We start from the raw sequence: 22,829 nt of genomic DNA on the forward strand, positions 1-22,829 counted from the left end.
AAATGAGTGAAAGACAAAAAATAAATCATGTTAAATAAAATTTGTTAAAATTAATGGTAATAATGAACAAAAATGTATCCCAAATTATTTTAATATTTTAGTGTTTATTTTTAATGTGTTTATGTTGTAAAACGCTGTAAATTAGTTTTTTTCAAAGCTGCTTTAAATTAAAAGAAATCATCATTACTAGTAATATATTTTAGTGCTAAAATAACTTTGGTACCCATACTTGGATATATTTTTTGAAAGCCTTTGTATGTAACAGAACGTTTTTTTCAGTGTAGTGTTACTTTGCTTTAGTAAAACATTTGGTTGTTTCATTCTCTCCTCCAAATTCACGCTTCCGCCTTTAATGCTTTTATTTTGAATCCTTTCCTGTAGCGGTGCGGTGGGTTTCCGGCAGCTTGACGTCTCCATTATCACAACAGTCCAGACTTGGCCGGAGAGAAGAGCGACTTCTTCACTTCGGAGCGAATCCCCTCTGCTTTTATCCCGTTTTTACGTCTTTTTCCGTCGCGTTTCCCGCCGCTCGGAGTTCGCCGGCGTCTGTTCCAGGATGGTTAAAGTGTCTTTTAACTCGGCTTTGGCCCAGAAGGATGTGAAGAAGGACGCCGAAACTCTTATTGCCGAGGAGGACAAAGTGAGTAGAAAATGGCTAACGGCGCTAACGTCAGCTTTCTGCTCGCTGCGAAAAATACGCAGTTTATAACAAACGCGCAGACACACTGCGGTGTTGTGTAGCTCATGTCTGCACACGTTTTCACTGCTTCTGCCACTTGTTCATAGTTTAAACTGTGACCTGTGACGTGTTTTATGTTCGTAATATTGTTTAAAATGACAGTTTTGCTAACGTTTCTTCGTCAAACATAATATTTAGACAGTTTAAGGTGCAGCCGGAGTCTCTTGTCCGTTTGAATTTCAGCTTTTATCGTGAAAGTTGTCATTTTTTTCCTTAAAAAGCGATAAAATACAGCTTTTAGATTGATTTGGCGATAAGGTAAAGTGTTGTCTGTTGTGCAGCTGAAAAGACACCAAGACGTGCTATTTGTTTGTTTTTTTCTCTCATTGTTTACGTTCTTTTTGACTTCGGGAACCTTCAGGGAACTAGAAGGGAACGTTTCCCGTTTATCCCTTTTCAACAAACCTGCAAATTTATGCAAAAACTAACCGTCAGGAAACATTCCCTGAAGGTTCCCAGGATGTTTGTTTGCCATGAAAGCTAACCAACACATGTAGTATTTCCTGTAACCAGTAGAACAATAAATACAAGCCTGAAAGGAAAGACAAATATTATATCTTAAAACAATCACGAGGGTTTTACCTGCAAGATGTTAACGCTGGTGTATTTTTTGGCTTAGTATTGTTAGAATTTTTGGGATTTAACACGTTTTTAACAACATACATAAACAAACATAAAGAAAATGACTGGTTTTGAGAAAGACAAGCAACTTTTAGCAGGAAAAACTTGAAAATCTTGGACTTAACTGGAGATTTAATGTCTTTCTAATGTTTGTTAGCTCTAGTAACTGCTTTCAAACCTATTCCTCATCGTTTCTTTACATTTATTTATCTCATGGTGTCTTTTTCGCTGCTCAATGTTGTCTTTTGTCGGTAAATTTGAATAAAAAGTCGATTCAAACTTCATTATCTCCTTTAATAAAGTGCGTCACTCTCGCAAAATAGAAAGCAGAACAGAGGAAATGCCCTTCCCCACATGCAAGGTTCACGGACGTTTTAGCTGTGACCAGGGGTATTTTTTTTGTTTTTATTTATCTTCTCCACGTCTCAGCAAATAACTGCTGTTTGGTGTTTAAACTCAACAGAAGAGCGTTGTAGTTCCTCACAAAGAAGATGCTTCCTGATTGAGAACATCCCCTTATGTAGGAGTCCCGGAGAAGTTATTATGCAGTTGTTTTTTTCCAGAATTGAAAGCTTGATTGCTGAGAAATATGACAAATCTGCTTTGAGTTTCATTTGCGAGAGAAATCGCAAAATAGCAGCGAGTGATGTATGAGTCAGCTCTGCAAACGGGTTGAACAGCCGCTCAGAGCTGATTGGGGTTTTAAAACACTGACTGCTGAGGCGTGTGAGGGTAAAGTCTAGTAGAAACTTGAGTCTGCTGCTCGGCCTCCACCCTGTTGTGAAAGAAGCCGCTCTGTTTCTGTTTTGGGAAGTTTCTGCTCTGTTTGCAGGCAGACAAATATTTCTTTGGAGGTTAAATTCATCGTTAGAGAGCTGAAATGTGACAACACCTTCAGTGAATTAGTTGCAAAAGAAACTATATAAAAGTTCTAGATGCAGGATGAATGGAAAACCTACGCGGACGGGGTAATTCTAGAGCAGGAGATTTTCATGCAGTCGTGAGAATATTTTGTCTTGAAAGCCTTTCCTCAGTTTCACACTGTCTGCCTGTCTGTGTGGTTGTTGCGGCTGCAGACTGTAAGGTGTTAGCACGCCTTGGTTTTCACCTCCCCCTCCGACTTTCTGACTGACTCTTATCTTGATAATCGGAGCTTAATGTTTTCCTCTCGGGGATTGAAGTGTGCGCCAACACAGCTGATTCTCTACTTAGTTTCAGACTTTTATTGGGGGGATTTTTGGTGGAGAAGTTGCATGTGCAGTAGAAAAACCCACCAGAAGCATTTTTTCTTAATCAAGTCTCAATCCTTTCAAATCCCCGACTAAACCCTCCAAAGTAGTTTGTTAGCTGAATAGATGTTCAGGTTTTTGGAGCTGAATATCAGCACTGATCTCCTTATTTGAACTGCAGCTATTAATTGAATAATTGATTAGTTATTAGCTATTTAGTTAATGTCCAGGTATTTTGTTAAGTATCTTATTTAAAGAAAAAATCTTCTTTTTCTCATTCCAGCTTCTTAAATGTGAACTTTTTCTGTTTTTTTTTTTCCTCCTCTATGACAGTAGACTGAATATCTTTGGCTTGTGGACAAAACAAGACATTTAAAGACGTCATTTTGGGCTTTGGAAAAAAATTATCTGAATATTGCACCATTTTCTTCCAATTTATAGACCAAACAACAAGTCTATTCAATGATGATCCTGTTTTAATTAAAGTTAAAATGTGGCATTAAAATGTACAAAAAGTGACAATCTTCAGTCATACCCAATTCTGGCGTGGTTAAGTGTCATATTGCCATTCGGAATCCTAAAATTGAGTTGTCAGTTATTTAATTAATGGACAGCTATTTTGCTAATTGATTTATCAGTTTAAGTATTTTATATAAAGAAAAAAGTCTTAATTTTCTCTTTGCAGCTTCTTAAATATTAGCATTTTCATTTTTTTTCCTTCTCTATGACAGTAAACTGAATATCTTAGACATTTGAGGACATCATTTTGGGCTTTGGGAAACACTGATCTGAATATTGCACCATTTTCTTCCAATTTATAGACCAAACAAGTCTATTCAATGATGATCCCAATTTAATTTAAATTACCGAGGTTGGTTCAGTTGGATTTGACTGAATTCTGCTGTTGTCAGTGCATCACTACTAGTAAGGTTCTGCATAGTTCTGTCTCCAAAATTCAGTAAAATTGTCATGAATCATGAAGATTTAGTGCAGATTTTTAACCTCCGATTTATCATTTTACATTCTGTTGTTTAATCAAGTTAAAATGTGGCGTTAAAATGCATGAAAAATGAAATAATCTTCAGTCATATGCCAATACTGGTGTGGTTAAATGTCATATTGGCAATTAGAATCCTAAAATTAAGTCAAAGTTAAACTCTGATTCATTTTCCACAGTAAATTTCAAAACTGAGACCATTTGCAACTATTTTGGTAGTAATTTAATCATTCAATGGAGAAAAGCTTCTTGGTTTTCTGCAGCACCCACATATTTTTATAATCAACTTTTTTATTGCTTTTTGTAGCTCCTCACATAAGACAGTAAACTACGGTAAATTTCTCTGCGTTTTGTGCTGTTTATTGCAAAAAAAATAAGACAAAGTTTTAACCACTGCTGTTTTTTTAAGCGTTTAGTCAAGAAAATTCTTCTTGAATCTGCAGGTCAATTCATAATGAATGGAACTCAGATAATTTGTATAAACTATAATTTAGTGACTCAAAAGATCAGAGCTGCAACAATTAGTTGAAATGGTAGAAAATTACATAGCTCATTAAAGACTAATGTTTAAAAAAAATTAAAAACATTTGCTGCTTTTTGTTGCTTCTCTTGGACTTGCATTGTTGTACAATTGTGTATTTTTTCAGCCCAACAAATGATTGCTAGAGAAAATAATCAACAGCTGAAGGACAGATAATCAAAATCACAGCTCTGGTAAAACGTTTAGAACTTCTTGGTGCACGTCAAAGTGTTTTTCCGACGACCTCTGTGGATTTATCTGGGTCTCATTTACATACTTGGAGGAAACGGTCGCTTTGTTCATCTCATCCTGAAGCAGATTAAAATCATCATTTGTTACAGCTGACGTCTGCACAGACATACCGTCCTGATGCGAGCTTATCACAGCCTCATCCACTTCGCCTTCATGGAAATATTCCTGCTGTTCTGCTTCCCGAAGCAGGAAACTGCTGTGCTGGTCGGCCTCCAAAAGGCTCCAAACAGGAACCAGCAAATGTTTCATGCCTTTACTTGAAAAAAAGACAAAAATGATTATTAGATTATCAAAATATTCAACCCTCATGGCTCTTTGGCTCTTGGTTACTGTGCTTGCTTGACTGCTGCCTTGGATCTCTTAATATATACAAAGATTTCAGTACTATAAAATAAAAGATAATACATAAAAAATACCCAAGCTCTTTGAATATGTCTGATGCTATAAATGGTTAAAAAGTAAAGCAGAATTTATTCATTGTTCAACAAAAAAACTACAATAACGTGATTAGTTTTTTTCAGATTTGTAGACTAAAGCCTCAAGTAACAATCGAACGCTTAATTGCTTCATTCTTGGAGCTCTAATTATCATTTGGAAGGAAAAAAGTTGTGGTTTCTGAAGCTGTTCTGTTCTGAGACATGGAAATAACTTCAGTATTTTGCTCCTTTCAGTTTGACTGAAGCGTCTCGTCAAACACCAGTCGGCTTCGACTGAGTGGGAGCTGATTTTTTGCACTTTGTAGCAGAGATTGTAAATGAGTAAATAAGGACGTGCTTTTCCTTTAACCTTTAGATCGGAGTCATGTGATGTAAAAATTGGAGTTGGGTTACCTAAATCTGCAAGGTCAACTGAGCCAAAAAGATACGAATCCAGCTGACGGTAGACAAACACAGTAGCACTGTGTCTGAGTTGGTGTGTAAGCAGATATTTACTGATATCCATTGCTTCCTCAGACTCTTTGTCCATCCCTGTCTGCTATTTTTTTGTGTGAATTTCCCCTCAGGAATCGATAAAGTCTCGTGTTCACATGCAGCCATTGATTCTTAGCGGGTTTGCAGGAAGTAGTGTGACACTCGTATTGACCTAATGTAGTCCAGACATTTTTTCGATTGCTCTATTTCCTGTTTGTCTGCTGGTGTGTGTTGCTGGCCATTAATCTCCACTGAAAAGCCTCGATTGGTTCTCACAGTCCGCTGATAGTTTAGCAAAGCAGTGAGAAGTTCTCGTGAGCCGACACGACCACGACCACCACGGATATCAGAGCTAAGCAGGTCAACCGACTAACTCAGCTCATCGTTTTTATGGTGAAAACATTCAAGGCCGGTGATTCAGGTTGTTAAACGTCTTGGGTGAACTTTGAGCAGTGTGTGCCACCTGTACATCTGAGTTCATCTGCTCTGTTTTAGATTAATAAAAACAACAGCCGTGAGGGTGAAGTGATCTTTAGCCTCCCTCTTTCTCTTTCATTCTGTTGTTGTCTATGGATGTTGGTGAAATAAAACAATCATTTTGAAACCGTCGTCTTGGGCGAAGGGAAATTCCATCTTTCATTCTCGTTATTTTCTGTCATTCTGTTAACACAACAATTAACAATTAATCGCAATAGATGGACTCCAAAGATCAGCTAATTTTCTGCAGATAAGTTGTGTGAACAAACAGACCAAATATACACATGTGGCTCTAAGTATTACTTAAATATAACATGAAACACAAAAAAGCCGCTTGAATGAAACTGTTCAGACATGTGTGACGCGGTATTTAGGGAAAAGCTAAACTAAGAAAGAATAAATATTGAGCTTGGTCTATTTTCTTCTCTGTAAATGTCTCAGTGGCTGTTTTTAGTAACAGGGTTTAGGTCAGGGGTGTCAAACATGCGGCCCGCGGGCCTAAAGCAGCCCGCCAGAGGTTCCAGTCAGACACCTAAGATGACTTTGTAAAGTGTAAAAATTACAGAGAAAATTGTAAATTTGTAAAACTATAAATTTAAAAGAATTTCTGGACCTTGACAAGTTGTTTTGATCATAAAGTAAAATACTAGATTGTTCGTTGTTCTTTTGTGGTTTTGTGCTTCGTTTTTGTAATGTTTTGTCTTGTTTTTGATTTTTTTTGTCTGACTTTTGTCGTTTTATGTTTCCTTTTTGTCTCGCTTGTGTTTTTTTTGTCCATTTTTTGTCGTTTTGTTTCTTTTTTTGTCATTTTTTGTCTCTTTTTTTGTTTTGTTTCGTGTCGTTTGTTTTTTGGTCACTTTGTGTCTCGTTTTTGTAATAGTTTGTCTTCTTTTTGTTGTTTTTTGTGGGGTTTTTTGTCTGACTTTTGTCATTTTGATCATAAAGTAAAATACTATAACGATAACTGTGATCTGTAAGCTGTAGTATGTAAATGATAAACTGAGGTGTATAACATTTTTAAAACTGAACTTTAGAATGTACTTTTTTGCACGAAAACGAAGGAAAAAATTGGAGTTGTGATTATTTATCGGTTAATATGCTATGATTTTACTGGTGTGGGCCACTTGGGATCAAATGAATCTAAATTGTCAGATTTCACATTTTCTTTCCTCCTCTGAGACTGAATATCTTCAGGTTGTGGACAAAACAAGATATTTGATTAAACATAGATTGTCGTTTTTAACTCTGCTGACATTTTAGAGACCAAACAACTAATAGATTAATTGAGAAAACAATCAAAGTGACAATAATCATTAGTCGCAGCCCTGTTATTCACACAGAGCAGCACATTTTTACATTCATTCTTGCAAAGTTAGATGTTTGTTACTGTTCTAGTGCTGGTCTTTCATTTATTGCCTTCATATTTACTTCAGTCAACAAACTCCTTTGCAGATCATCTCACTTTGTGCTTGTATCTCTTAAAAGCGAAAAGGTGGTTTGCACAAGCACCCAAAGAGAAAACAGACAGAACAACAAGTGTTGTCTGTTCATTAGTAGGAAGAGATTTTTAAACATCCTTTGTCCTTTGTAGCTGCTAAATAAACTGATAAAGCCATAAAGTAATTTGCCTGCCGCATTAGAATTTATGTTAAGTGTTTGAAAAAATATTTAGACAACAATCTGACTTTAATTCATTTTAATTGAAGGTGCAGGAGTTGTTTGGACTGATACTGTTCCCATTTATTAACTTTTATAGGGTAATGAATAGTTTAATTGATTAACTGACTAATTGGTAAAGTACTTTATGGGTTAGAGAAGGAAAAATAGTCTTTAGTAGCAGCCCTAATGGAAAACAACTGAAAAATTAATAAGCAGAAGTATAAATGGAGCTTTCAAACAACACAATCCGTCACTGACTGAAACACTGTTCTCAGTTCAGGAAGGTGATTTACATGATGCAAATATTACTTCATGGTATTAAAATACAAAAGCAAGATCAGTGTGTGCATCAGGATTTGCATGAGCAGTTTTCCCACCAAGTAACAACCTGCTGATTATTCCAGTGTGTTTGTCTTGCACCAATTTTATGCAAATAATGCCACTACCTGCTATAACACTTTACAGCTCTTTGTTTCCTTCATTATTGATTAATCAGACGAATGTCTTCTCAAATAGCTCATTTAACACTTTGCAGATAAAATGTTGTAAAATTGTGAATTGTGGCAACTGTAGTTTCTCCAAGATGATGATTTTCAGGTAGCTTGTTTTGTACTTTAACAGTCCAAACTCCAAAACTATTAGGTATGACAGAAAATAAATCACATTTTGGTAGTTGGGGTCAGCAGATATTTGAATTTTTTATTTATTTTTTGTTTGGAAAAATGACCAAAACAATAGTTTGATTCATCAGTGTTTTATCTGCATCAGTAAACTCAGTCTGTCTTTGTGCAAAATGTGAAAAAATACTTATTTAATACTTAAATAAGTTAGAAGATCCCAAAGTGATGTCTTTAAAGTTCAAACATGATATTTGGAATTTTTAAAAAAAAAATCTAGAAAATAATAAAATTTACACGATGGAGCTGCCGTTACCGTAAAGTTTTATTATTCAGTTGGGAAATTAACAGTTTTCTATTGATTGATTCCTTGGATAGCACACTGAATATATGCTTAATTCATTTACTTGCTTATTTTGATGTATTAATTCATTCTAAACAAGTTTATTTAAAAAAAGGCATTCAAAATACTTTACAGTAGCACATGAAGGCACAGTAACATGTAAAAGTGACACAAGACAATATAAAAAAGTAGAGTTTTAAAGGATAAAATCGGTAAAATACAACATTGACCTTCTCGGCAGAACTCCCACAGAGAAAACACTGAGAATAACCTCTAGCCGGCTCATCCCGAGGTTAACGCTGAGAAGCACCTGAGCTTATCTCCGCAGCACGTTAACGCGTCACGCTGTGCTGTCGACTCCATGCAGAAAAAGATCACATCAGCGACTGAGCTGAGGCAGCAGCTGCAGGGTTTGCATCCTTCTCGGCCAGCTGCAGCTCAGCGTTCGTTCCGAGCTGCTTCGCAACGGTGATGCGTGGGTGGCGCTCATCAGAGATCAGCTTTCACAACTCTGTTCTCAAATTAACTACAGCTGTGGCTGGCCGTGGAACGTCAGCGTCTGTAGTGTTTGTAAGGGGAAGCAGGTACACTACACAACAACATACAAGAACCTAGAAGAGTGATCTTTTCCTCTAAAGCTGAACAGTCTTCAGACCACATTAGAGCTTGCTAGAACTTTTCTAAATGTTCCATTTTTAAAGAAACACAACAAATGTTTGGGCAGATTTCCCCTCATGCATTGTTGAGACACTTCTGTTTTGCAATTTGAGGACAACAGACACGATGGAAACTTTCCCTGTGTCTTTATTACATCTCAAATTAATCCATGGTTGTTTCTTTATGTGATAATAAAGTAGGTTGAAAGCAAGTTCAGTCCCGTGAGCATTTATAATTAAACAATAAACCACTGACAGCTGCTTTTGTACTCACTCCGGTACAAAATGGCTCTAAGGTTGCAAATTCCTCTTGTGAAATAATGACGTGACTCTGCAAACTGCAAAAATGTAAAGCGAATGTAAACATTGTGCATGTTGCTGAACAGTTCAGCTTAATATAATCAGTTTACTGAGCCTTTTTTCTCATGTTTAATTAGCTTAACTTGGCAAGTTTTACATTTTCAAACTTAACTTGAACACATTTTTGGACACCAAAGAAACTTGCTTTACTTAAAGGTCTTCTCCTGCACTGAAATTGTGACAGATTTGTCGTACAGACAGCTGAAAGGCATCACCTCATGCATTGATGTTTCGGATACATTGATCTACAATCGGTGAACAAATGTACTGACACCGTTTTCTTCAACTGTTATAACAGCAGAGAGCACAAATCAACAGAAAACAATTACACCTGGATGTCTGGGTCCTTTTCGTTTACCTTCAACCATCAATTCTGCACTGAAAACTGACACACTTTTTGGAGCCAGTTTTAATTAACAAAATAGAAATACAAAAAGATTTAAAGATGAAGCATGAATCATGTTGGGCCATGTGGAACCGTTGTGTTTTAACAGTATACACATTTGTTTTTAGCGTTGAGTGTCAAAAACAGTCCCAGATGGTGGTAAATTGTCTTCTCTCATCCTTTCTTATCTGATTTTTAACAAGATAAGTTTGAACCTTATCAACCCGCATGCAGGAAGTGTCAAAACGGATAAGTAAACCACATACATTGTAGGCTTATATACTAAATACATACATACAAAAAAAAATCACTTAAATGCAGCGATGCTATGTACTGACAATTACTGAGAATCTTCCCAAACTAAAATTGTGAATTTTCTTTGTGTTTTTGTGCTATCTGCTTGTTAGATTCTGGGTGTTTCTAGGATTTTGGTACCAACTGGTGTCATAAAACCAACTCAACATCAGCTGAACCTCTACATGTCAATCACTTAGCCTTTAAATGTTGAAAATATTGACAATAACCTTTTATTTATTAATTTTTTTACTTTGATCCTCAGTCTGATTTGATCTGCAGCCAAATAACTCCAGAGCTATTCAATTCTTATCACATAAAATTAAATAAAGCATCTAGAAAAGTGGATTTATGTTAGTTGGCCAACTATAAAAAGTTGAACAAAGGTATTTTTTTTTGTCCATAAATAGCAAACTGAGCAACCGGGTTATTGTTGGAGCACTGATGTGGTTGTCGGTTGCTGAGGCCGAGTGTCTTTATTGAGACCTCTAAAAGTAAACGTGGTTTTATAGAGGCCGAGCAGAAGCAGATACATGTATACGGAGACATTCTGCTGTTAACGCAGCTTTACTAAGACGTTCTGGCTTTAGGTGTTACCCTGATTATGATGGGTGTGTTGGAGTGAAACTTTATTTTTATACATGTATATTCAGGTTGCATGTATGCACTTGTTGCTGCATTCCTGCATTTGATGCCTCATTTATCTATATATTTATAATTTATTGTGTAAAACTTGACACCCGATGAACCCAGAGTGCCTGCCAGACTGCTGCTGGCAATAATGACTTAATTACTGCTGAATTTATTAAACTATAAAGTTTTTATGTGTTAAATCAGTAAATCATCAGTGATATTAAAGTCTTGAATGATGGCAACGGCTAGCCAGTCTTTTGAAAAAGCAGTAGTCTTGGAACAATTGTAGATTTATTGATCATTTTTGACAGATGCAGTCATTTCTGATCATCAATTTATTCAAACTAGACACTTCAGTTTTGCCCGCATTAAAAGGGGTTTTTGGGGGTAGTATTTTCTGATCCGTTTACTACAATTCATGCTATTTTTTACATGTCAAATCAAAGCTTATATAAGGTAAAAGACATATCAACATGTTAGTTATTAGACACCTGTTGGCAGGTATCTTCTGTCTGCTCCAGTTTTGTGATGGCAGGACGAATCCACAGCTTCAGTATCTTTATCTGGGTCATTTTGAGCATATAAACATATGGTGCGAATGAAGGCAAAGCTTCTGCAGGCCCTCAAGCAACAAGATTCCCCAGTTTTAGCTCATTAATTCGTCTCTTAAGCGTCTCTTTTGAGTGGATAGCTGACTTTGTTAGATATATTTTCAGCTCAGAAAGTAACGTATTAAAAGGTCTTTTTGCAGGCATCTCAACCACTACAGGAATTAGAGCATAAATCATTAGTTGACTGGCCAGTCTCACCAGCTTTGCTGCTTTTCTGCATTTTACTCATCTGTATCTGACTGCTTTTTTCTGGCATTTACAGACCAACTGATACCTCAAGAAAATAATCAGTCTGTTAATCGACAACAGTTGTTTGTTAATCGTTTTTTTCAGTCTTAAATCAGCCGTCTCTTTCATTCTTAACGCTGTAGGTTGTGTAAATTGTAGTGCTTCCTTTCCTGGCTGCCACTTTCTATTTGCAAATCAACTGCAAAATGCTACCAATCTGGCATCATTATTTGTAGGAGGGAAAAAATGAAAAGTTGTGGAAGTTTAGCGAGGTCGAGAAAGGATGAGGAGGCAGAAACAGAGAAACGCACTGGAGATCCAGTTGACTTAGGTTGCGAGAAAGGTTTATGGATATCAGGAGAAGTGACACCGACAGAGTAGCAGTATATGCAAGCAATGCCAGCATCACTTCTGAGGATTCTCTCTGATCTCCGGGTATATATTGCAGTTGGGAAAGGGGTCAGATTTAGACTACAGACCAATATATGGAGACAAATCGCCTGCTTAGTCTCATCTCTGATGAAAGTTTGGCCGTTGTTACCTTCAGACACAACAGAACACGTAATTACAGACCAAACTTTTCCTCAATGCTGTTCACAGTCTGTGCATTCTCCGATTGTCGTCTCAGGCATGTGGACTGCTTGAAAAGGATTACAGGCTAATCAGTCAGACAGGGAGCTTTAGCTGCCTCCCACGGGGCGCCGCCGACCACTAAAACTCCAGAAGAGGGAGGATTAACCAACCGGGCGGATACAAATACAGCAGCTCTGAGGCCCAGACACCCTTCACCTAGTGCAGACCTGCAGAGCTGCTGCTCCTCATAACATGATGATCACATTCATGAGGCCTTACAGGGATCCTCCTCTTTTTAGATTTGTTTTGGAGCTCTAAGTTCAGGATTTACCTACCTGTAAATACACTTTATGAAACCCCTAATAGGATTTGTGGCAAATATAATTTAGTTCTTCCTCTCAAATCCCTCTGTAAGTACACCACGATCTACTTTTGGATCTTTGAGAATCTTAGAATGGAAGAACATCCTTCCAGTAATTTCTGTACTTTCCACATCACCAGAAAACATACGTTTGTTTGATCGGCACCTATTTTGATAGTCGGTTAATTGTCTCAACATCAAAAAACAATTTGCTGCCTTCCTTTGTTGCATATTCCTCAACATCCTCTTCCTACTAACGTAACCCAGTGGCTGCATGCATCTCAGAGCAGAGGATGGAGTTTCAGGTGTTAGTGCCAGTAGCCTGAAATGAAACCTGTCATGGATACCGATACTCACCTGTCTCCACAGAAACAGAAACACAAGCTGGTTAGGTGAACTGATGCTCGGCACATGGGTTGATCCGCTTAAGACATTTATTGGACGACTGAACCACATTTAGGTACGGGGAAATACAAAATTTTAATATTTTTACACTAATTAATGAGAAAACCAAGGATGAAGTAGCTTTTTTTTGTCCAGGTGAAATCAAAAAGACAAAACAGGCAAATTAGTAAGTATGAGAACAAAAAACATTTAAAACTGCCACAAAAAGTCTACAAAAAAAGACTCCAGAGAATGAAATACTTTATGTGACACTGATATTTGTGTCAAACTAAATTAATCAGGAGATCAGTGCCACCTTTAACACAAAAATACTCAATTTACAATATAAAACTGAGAAAAAATAATCTAATTCTGCCTGGAACAAAGTAAAATTTCGTTTTTTTTGTGCCTAAAAAAATAAGAATTAGTGCATTATTAATTATTAAATTTCTGTAATGTAATCAAATAATCTTCGCAGTTCTAATGATTTTTTGATGCCTTTATTTTATGTTATTCTATAAACTACTGCTATCCACATGTATGATTCTGACGACACCATTAACAAAAAATTTAAATTACAGTTGCATTCAGAGATGACTTTTTAAACTCTACATTTGCCAAATGTAAATGGTATTATTGTGCAGAGTGCGTTTCCTTATTCATAAAGTCTCAGTATTGTCCTGTCAACTAAATTTAGCAAAATTCTAGTTGAAACGTCTGATAATGTCACCAGGCAAGTGTTTTTGTTGTGTCATTCATGTGCCGTGGTTTCTCGTTTTTTCCACTGTCTTATAGGTGTCTGTAATGCACCAAGAAATGCAGCAAAGCACCAATAACAACCTGCAAAAGCTTGAAAACATAACGTAAGAAATGTTGGAATTGAAATATTAAAAAAACAAAACTTCATGAGTACAAAACACACTCTGCACAGTAATAACATTAATATTTGACAAATGTAGAGTATAAAAAAATCATCTCTGAAATGCAGCTGTGCTCCGCAAAAATGACCATTCAGGGTTAGTTTATTTTTTCTCAGTTTTAAGTTAGAGACAAATATCAGTGTCACATAAAACATTTCTCACAATTTTTTCTGGAAACATCACCTTCTTCTACAGTCAACAAGCAAGCAGTGCTGTTAAACTGCTATATAACACATCTGTATTTTTAGCCCCACATGTGTAAAACAGCTGAGTGAAAATAATAAAAGACTTAGGCGTGTTAACAAACAGCTACAACTAGACCAGCAAACAATTAACCACTGAATGTACAATTTTGCCACAGATGTAAATGCGAAGATTGATCTATGCACAGTAAAAATCTATTTATTTAATCAAGCCCCAGAGGCCTCGATTAAAGTTAAACCATGGCTCTCTAACCATGTGAGAGTCCACAGACTTAATTAACTGGAAAATGTTTGTTTGTTGTGGCTGATTTAATGCAGTCGGCTGGTTGACACACACAAAGACGGTCATTGATCCCCCGTTGTAGCCGAACTGTGTGATGTGAATGCAGCCAAGATGACCCTCCAGCCGAGTGTAAACCAGCAGCCTCCGCGGGGATTTCTGCGGCCGCAAGCCACAACAAAAAAAGCCTTGAAAATGAGACCAAAAATGCCAACAGTTCACATCAAAGTCAGACAGAAATCAGCCCGAGAACAAAGGAAGAAGTGTACTGAAGCAGACAAGCTGCAGACTGTTTGAGTTCGTCAGTTTATAGAGAATCAGTTCCTGTATTAAAAACACGCACATTGGATAAAAAAAGTCAGAGCTGAAACAGTTGGTTACTTGATGAACAGAAAATTAATCTGTTTATTTTGTCCGATTGCCAAACATTTGGTGGTTCCAGTTTTCCCAGTATGGGGAAATGATGCATTTCTTTGTCAGATGCAATTATAAACTGATCGTGTTTGGTTTTTAGGGCTGTTGTAAGGGACATTTTTTAGCTGTTTTTCATAATTTTATTGGTAAAATGTTTGGCCACTTTATCAAAGATTCGATTATCCATTTGGGATTGCCTGCAGCAATAACCCAGGGTACTTCCTATTAGTTTCTCCTTTATTGTCTCAAAGTTTTCAATACAGTCCTCCAAAAGAACAGCAAAAACTGACTTGTTAGTTGCAATTCCAAGCTGCAATACTTAGATTTGTTCCTCGATGTAGAAACTCTGCGATGGTTAAAATCATGGTAATTCATCAAGTGGAACTGAAAAGAAACTTAAGTAGTTCATTGGTGGCGTATCGGCTGCTTTTTCCTGTTTGTAATATAGATGAAAATACCTTTGTTTTGGATTGTTTGGAAACAAAACAGGACATTTGAAGGCATCACTTTGGTCTTTGGAATCTTGACAGACATTTGTATTTCTTACATATATGAGTAATGAAACTGATCCACAGTTTGCAGCCCCAACATCCATCATCAATAATGAAAAAAAGATGAAAATCCTTCCTTTTGTTCCTTGACATTTCTGACTGTACATATTGTTCCTGCCGTGTGACATCGGCATACTTCAGTGTGTTGACACAGGAGTGTGATAACGAGGGTGTGTGTGTTTGACTTATGCAACGCTCGTCTGAAGGCCTGTTGGATCTTGTTGTCGGTGCAGCTTCATGAGGCGATTGTAAAACAGGAAAGTCAGTGTGTTGGGATCCAGAAAATTAATCGATTTAGGTCCTAAAGCTGTTTGTTTAGTAAACTCAGGAGGTTGTAGAAGAAAAGGCAATTTTAAAAATTCAGACCGCTAACATTAGGTGACTGTCTCGGATGGAACGCATGTTGTAATTTCATGTCTAGCCGCTGTTTCACAAGCTTTTGTAACTCGATGATGAAGTGAGTTCCACGTTTTCTTGAAGATCGTGAAGCTGTATTGGTGTTGCTGTATTACTTTTATAACTCCGGTGGCTCTGTCAGTCTGCTTCTGCCATTTAGTTGATTTGTGTTAAAAAGATAAAGTGATCTGGAGCTGATTATTTACAAAGAAAATGAGGGAAGAGGACACACCTGATGATCAGAGGGCAGGTAGAGGCAGGAAGATACTGAACCGGCGAAGGAAAAAACATCATTCACTTAGAACGGCTAACGCAGAAGTATGGCTGCAAAATTAAACAAACATGATTCACAATAATGATTTTAGCTTCGCACCATCACACGAACACTATCCACTGTGGTGTTTACACTTGTAGAAAAGACGGCACGTAGATAAATATCTCTCGGTTCCATCTGGGGCAAATCTGACATTAGAACGCCCTAGTTTACTGTTTTCAAAGTCGTTTTTGGTCACACAGCTGCAGCTTGCAACGTGGGGCGTTTAGGGAACGTCGGTAAATGTGGCATCTATCGATAAGCAGATGTTCAGCAAGTGATGTGTTTTGCCTGTGACTTGGTGGGAGGCACTACCAGTGGAAAAAGTTAGTCTGGAGATCTGAAAAAGCAACCTATATCTGTCGGAACAATGTGCACGAGGAGCTTTGCCACTTGTAGTGTTTGTACAATGTTCATCTAATGTTCCCGTGACTATTCTGTAGCATCTCTGCTGCCAAAAATACACCCTAGATAGATAGAGTTATGGCTACAGATAAAGTTTTTACTGTAGATGTTTGGTATAACCTGGGAGTGGAGCAGGTTAACATGGCCGAGGTAATTAACCTGCAGCAACCACACTGCCATCAGCTGTTACTCTTACATAATTCAAGGCCATAAAGTGGTTAACATGAGAAAACCAACCCTAAATACGTAAAATATCAAGGTGTATTTACCCAATACTTTAATACCTACTTATTTACAGACAGTTGATTCAGGTGGGTACAGGTTTTAAAGAATCCTGACCAGAATATCATTAGCAGACACTCAACCACGGCTGCACAGCATCGACGTTGCATTGTGTGATTGTACAGGAAGCACAATGCGAAGTAAAGCAAATTAGCTCAAACACATAATTCACTGCTTAATTTAGAAAGAAAGCTTAAATTTTTCCATTTTCAATGAGTTGTTTACTTGAAAAGTCTTTTTTACAGACCATAGTTTACTCCATTTTAAGAATTCTTTGACACACTTTTTTAAAAAAAAAAATGTATTTGCAAGACACAGTTGACTGACATGCATGCTATTCATGTGCATTGGAAGATTTGGTTAGAAAGAAACAAGGCATCATTTGTACGACAATTTTGGCATCTCACAATTAAATGAACATGATCGACTTTGTTTTCTAAATGTTCTGCTTGTATAAAACAGCCTATGTAGGTAAAATTGCTTGGCCTCAGCTGAGGTTAATCTGACATTAAAACACCTTATTTCACTCTTTTTAAAGTAAATTTTTGAACTAGAATCTTCTCTGTGCACAGCCAACTAGCTAGCTTCTACCGTAGCCTGTGTGAGGCGTTTAGGAAATATCTGTAAACTGTAGTGTCTATAAGCAAGAGAGGCAATTGGTTTTAACATTTTTATTTAGATTTTGCTTCTAGGAGATGCATTGAATTCTGATGGAGCTTGTTTTTAACTGTCATTTTAATGCATTTTTGTACATTAGCAGGAATGTAGCACAGCATGGAAATGAAAGCAGCGCTGTTCATAGTGATTTTCAAGTTTTTTTTCGTTGTGGCTATATAAAGCAGATATTTTGTCTCTGAAAATGATGAATAATCATCAATGTTTATGCCAGATCTGAATGCCATCCAAAGCAAAAAAGAAAGAACGTTAAACATAAAAATAAACAGAAAAATAAAAATAATGTAATGTCAGTTTTATTCCAATATTGTGCAGCCCTACGCTCAACTGTTCCTCTACATCACAGTGACCAAACCGCAGAAGCTTGACTGTGTTGCTGCTGTCACAGATGTGGTTTTCACATATTACAATGGTTGTGGCCTTTTTTTAGATCCCAGTAAGACTAAGAGCATTTTGGAAAGTTTACATCTGTCCGATTCGGATCCATCTTGCAGTTCATGAAGGCGTCAAATACACAGCTGTTGGCAGACACTTTTTTGAAAATTCAACCTGTTTCTTTTTAAAATGCTGCTGAAGTTACACAATCTCCAATTCAGGGCCAGAAAGTCCCTGAACTAAACTGTTTAATGTTCTCATCTGTTGCCTAAATCTTCATCATCTTCTGCTTTTTTATCCTGTTTTTCTTTCAGTTCTTCTTTTCTAACATCCGAGTCAAAAGACGGTTGAGTGATTTGAACAAACCTCGGCTCAGCAGAGGTGACCCGAGCTTCACAGCTGATGGAGAAAAGCCTCAGGAAATGTTCCCTTTTAGTGTCTTTCTGTCAGCTAGTCGGCCTGTCAGACTGACTACATCTAACGCCACGAGTGTTCGCCACTCTCTCGGCCTTTCTGAGCTTTTTAAAGACTTCACTCTTACTTCCTCTTGCTTGTCCTTGCGTTTGGCTCTCATGCCGTCTCAAGCATCCGTTCTTCGGTTCCTCTTTCTTTATTGTTTGTCCTCGCTTAGCTTATTGCCTACAGGGAAAACATTACTTGTTTTGGGAGTTTTGTCTCGCTTTTTGTATAATCAGTTGAAGGTCGGAAAAGGCTGTCGGTTTTCGAGTTCCTGGCGTGCAGTTCTCTAAAAAACACTGCTGCAGGTTCCTCTTGTACCGTCTCGATTTTGCTTTTTCTGACGAGGAAACGCTGAATCACTCCCCACATTTATCAAGTTATGAAAGCTGTGGTTATGCTGAAATGTGTTCTCCCAGATGGTACCGCTCCACTGGCCAAACAGAAAATGTAAAAATAAACGTTAAGCTGGAGGTCAGCTGTCCTGAAGGCAGAGTTCTGTCTGCTGATGTCAGACCTCCATGTTTTGTGATGACTGCAGCAGAATATCCACCGGGCACTGAGGACATGGAAGTCTTTAAAAAGGACATACCTCTGAATTACTTTTATTTAACATTTTAGCGTTTATTAGCTATGATCAGTGCAGCAAAAATTGTTAAAACTGTCTTTTGGTTTTAAAGAGAGAGGCTTTTACTTTAAAAAAAAATAAAATAAATTCCCGCTGTTAACAAGTATTTCCTTCAAGGTATAGATGAATAAAAAGTCCATATAAAACAGGTTTTACTGTACAAGTTGGTTTGATCATAGCAAAACTCACTCGTTGAGAGCGATTATTTTCACTTTGTACAGTTTCCTGTCACCGTGGCTGGTTGATTATGTAAGAACAACAGGAGGAAGTGTTTGTGCCGTCGTGTTGCAAGAACCAGTGTCAAAGTGTTTCCTGACCATGTTTTTTTTAAAAAGCAGATATTGGAGCGATTGTCTTACGTTTATGTCCGTGGGTTACTTGACATTTGGCTCGTGCATATCTTTGGATTTTGTGGAGATGGTTTACACAGCACAAGCAAGAAAATAACTGTTTGATTATTGAATTATACAACTAAGTATTGCATAAAACAAAGCCTCAGCCACAGTTGCAGTGTAGAAGATGATAGTTAGCTTCATCTGTGCAACAAAACACAACCTCATAGTTACTGAATTAATGTATAATATAACAAATTCACTGCCAGCACCACAATCTTTGGCAACTTAGGAGTTGTAGCTAATTTTTCACCTTTTATTTTTATCTGCACATTTTTTGTGTTACCTTTAACTTTCTGTCAACCAACAGTCTTGTTGTATTGCACTGATGAGAGTTTTATGTCCATCTGAGACGTCAATAAATGCGGCCTTCCAGAACTATAGAAACAAATCTTCATCATTCCTAAATGCGACACACAGAATTTGCTCCTCCATATATTCTTTGTGGTTTTTCAGCCTTGCTTTTATTGTGCGAATGACTATCAATAGCAAATTAGAATTAGTAAATAACAAAAAACACCAACACTGTTGGGTAGAATTATCCAAAACATACTAGTTTTTTTATTCATATTTTAAGGGAACGTACTCTTTAAATGTAAATGTTCGGTGTTGTTCAACATTAAATATTACTCAACAGTGAAATAAGTAGTTAATTAAACATTATTTGGACACATTAGATGAATAATTTTCTGTTCAAGATGCCAGTAAGCAAAAATGTCACCAATATTCTATCTGTTTTATGTAATTATGAACATAATCATGGTCATTTTTCACAACGTTTAGACTTTTTATAGATGAAACAATTGTTTGATGAAGTAAAAAAAAAAACAATCATGCAAGATAGTTTTATCTAAATATATATCCACTGCTTGCCGGTAGACTAAAACACCAGTTTGTTAAAAATAAACTAAAAAAAATTGTGTCTGTTTCTGTGTAACTGACAACCACAGGATCTATTTTCAGACTTAACATCAGCAAAAAAAAAAAAGAACTAGCAGTTGTCAAAGGAAACCAACAACAGAGCTTCAGAAATGTTCAAGTTAATAATTCGAGGCTGAGAAAGGTTTTTGGATTGTAGCAGGAGGAGATGAAAGCCGGAGACATGTCAGGGCTTGTTCTGGAAAAAAACAAAAAAACCCAGGTTTTTATCTGTCTGGTCAGAGTCCAATGGCTGTTTTTTTTGTCTGCTGATAAGCCCATTTTTCTGTTACACTGTTGAATATTTACCCTTATTCAACAGCACTCTCACTTCACCATCTCAGGTTTGTGTAGGACATTGTTCAGGTCCATAAACAACGTGATAATGCATCATATTGAACAAGGTCAATTTCGATCTGGAATATTCATAGAAATGCGGCTATTGTAGCTCTATGGGTCATACCAACTTTGCAATATTTGGAGAAATGAGATGTCGCACAGCATGTTGACAATATTCAATGGTTCTATTAGTATGAGCTTGATGCCACTTTCAAAAAATGCGTTTTTATATAAATTATTATAAAGATTTGACTGCAGTTAAACACAGAACTGGGAGTTTTCCATTGGGAACAACTTGCTCATTTGCCAGCTAACCCAATTACTGACAAATTCATCCAAACACACCAGTTTGTTTGCACGTGTAACTGAATTTCTAGAAACTCAACATCTTGATGCAATGGTGGATTACTCCATTATAAGGAAGATAGCAGGTCATGTCAGTTTCATGGTTTCAACTGAGGAGAAACTAAACCAAATGGGTGATGAGACTTGGAGGATGTGGAAGTAGAGGCAGAAAGACAATAGGACGTCCTAAAAAACTTCAGGAAACTGGTGGTGTTCCTGCAACCCACTCAGGAAAACCGTTGCTGCAAGCAACAGACTTGGACAACTCTTGTAGCTACAGTTTTCCCAGCAAGGAATCTGGTTTTTAAGCTAGAAAACTGTTCCTGCAAAAATTTCTCTCTTGCAGCAGTTTTCCAAGCATGAAAACTGTTGGAAAATCTTGGGGAATCTCTCCTGTGTCTATGACTGAGAGTGATCACAGTGGTGGCACTACAGCTAATGAATCTGATGAACAATACCACTCTTGAGATGGTGTTTCACCTTCCCAAAAGACAGTTTTTGAGTGGCAGTGCCTTTTTTTTTCAATTGTTCAGGAGGACAGAGTGTACACTAACATTCAAAAGTTTGGGGTCACTCAGACAATTTCATGTTTTCCATGAAAACTCCCACTTTTATTCATGTGCTAACATAACTTCACAAGGGTTTTCTAATCATCAATGAGCCTTTCAACACCATTAGCTAACACAATGTAGCATTAGAACACAGGAGTGATGGTTGCTGGAAATGTTCCTCTGTACCTCTATGGAGATATTCCATTAAAAATCAGCTGTTTCCAGCTACAATAGTCATTTACCACATTAACAATGTCTAGACTGGATTTATCATTCATTTGTTATCTTCATTGAAAAAAATTGCTTTTCTTTCAACAATAAGGACATTTCTAAGTGACCCCAAACCTTTGAACAGTTGTGTACACTTAGAAGAACTTTCAGAGGCACTCTTGTTTGAAAATTTTGCACTTTTTTCCCCCATGTTAACAGCTGATAATTTAAAACAGGACCTCTTTTGAAGTCATTACATCATTCAGATCGAAAGGAAAGAGTTTTGTGTGTCGACACCAAATTTCATGGTTGTCAGAGTTGTATTTCTGGAGACGATGAACCCTTAAAACCCACATTTTGAATGGTAGTGTATGCGGTGGCCTAGAGTAAAAGCATTACAACTGGTGTCCTTTTTTTTTTGCCATTTTTGTGCAGCCATTCCAAATAGTTTTAGTTGAAAATCGCTTCAATTTTTAGCTAAAATTTCCAGGCAGCCAAACCTGTTGGTGGGAATTGTCTCTCTGGTCACCAAGACAATAAAGAAGAAGCGTGTCATGGCTTTTTACCCTGTGCTGTATAATATAATAGAGATACTATCACAAGAAGGGCGGATGCTAGTGTGTGATATGTTGTCAAGATATTGTTGCCATAGTAACAAAACCCATACACAGTGGTAGCGCATTTGTTGATAAACCACCGGAATGAAAACACTTTCCACTGCCAAACCTTTCTGTTGACACACACTCAATTAGCTGCTGGGTCACACACATTTAACGCTCCTTACTGTGAGCACAAGCTAATGCTGTTAGCAAAATGGCCGACTCAGAAGGCAACTCATGCTCCCTGATAAGTGTTGTTGTTTTATCAAACTCTCCTAAGTCTTTGCATTACAGATGAAAGCTGCAAAGTTAGCATTAGCCACAGAGCCGCAGTGGCTTCATTAATAGGAAATACACCAGGTTGAAGTCTATGTGGAAGACAAGAAATCTGTAAATTAAGAGTGTTTTCAGCTTTCAGTAACTCAAAAGTTTGTGTCAATCTGCAGAACATCAACAAACACAATGAGCCTTGCCTTTTATTACTTAGGTTTCTCCATTTTAGTTCTGAGAATGAAGTGAAATAGTTACGCTGGACTTTCTCTTCCTGTGTTCTTCCCTCTTTTTTGCCGTTTCTGTGGTTATTTTTCCACATTTTCAGTTTGTCTCTGATTTGCATCGCGATGAGTCACCCCATTGCACTGTCTCTGAAAAGGGGATGTGAAGGCTCCTTCATCCAGTCGAAAGAAAGCTTTTGTTTTTATTTGCATGCACACAAACACACACACAC

At 37.2% G+C, this 22,829-nt stretch overlaps 1 protein-coding gene across 2 annotated transcripts in view; it reads left to right on the plus strand.

Moving 5' to 3' along the window:
- The first annotated feature begins 417 nt into the window (after positions 1-417).
- The window catches only part of itm2ba (integral membrane protein 2Ba), a 32,564-nt gene continuing 10,152 nt past the window's right edge, over positions 418-22,829 (plus strand). For both annotated transcript variants that reach the window (XM_023273781.3, XM_023273782.3), the window contains exon 1: positions 418-640. In XM_023273781.3, coding sequence (XP_023129549.1) covers positions 557-640 — 84 coding nt within the window. In that variant the 5' untranslated portion in view covers positions 418-556. The remainder of the gene's footprint in view (positions 641-22,829) is intronic.

Source organism: Amphiprion ocellaris, chromosome 11 (genome assembly GCF_022539595.1).
Source record: "Amphiprion ocellaris isolate individual 3 ecotype Okinawa chromosome 11, ASM2253959v1, whole genome shotgun sequence".
Lineage (NCBI taxonomy): Eukaryota > Metazoa > Chordata > Actinopteri > Pomacentridae > Amphiprion > Amphiprion ocellaris.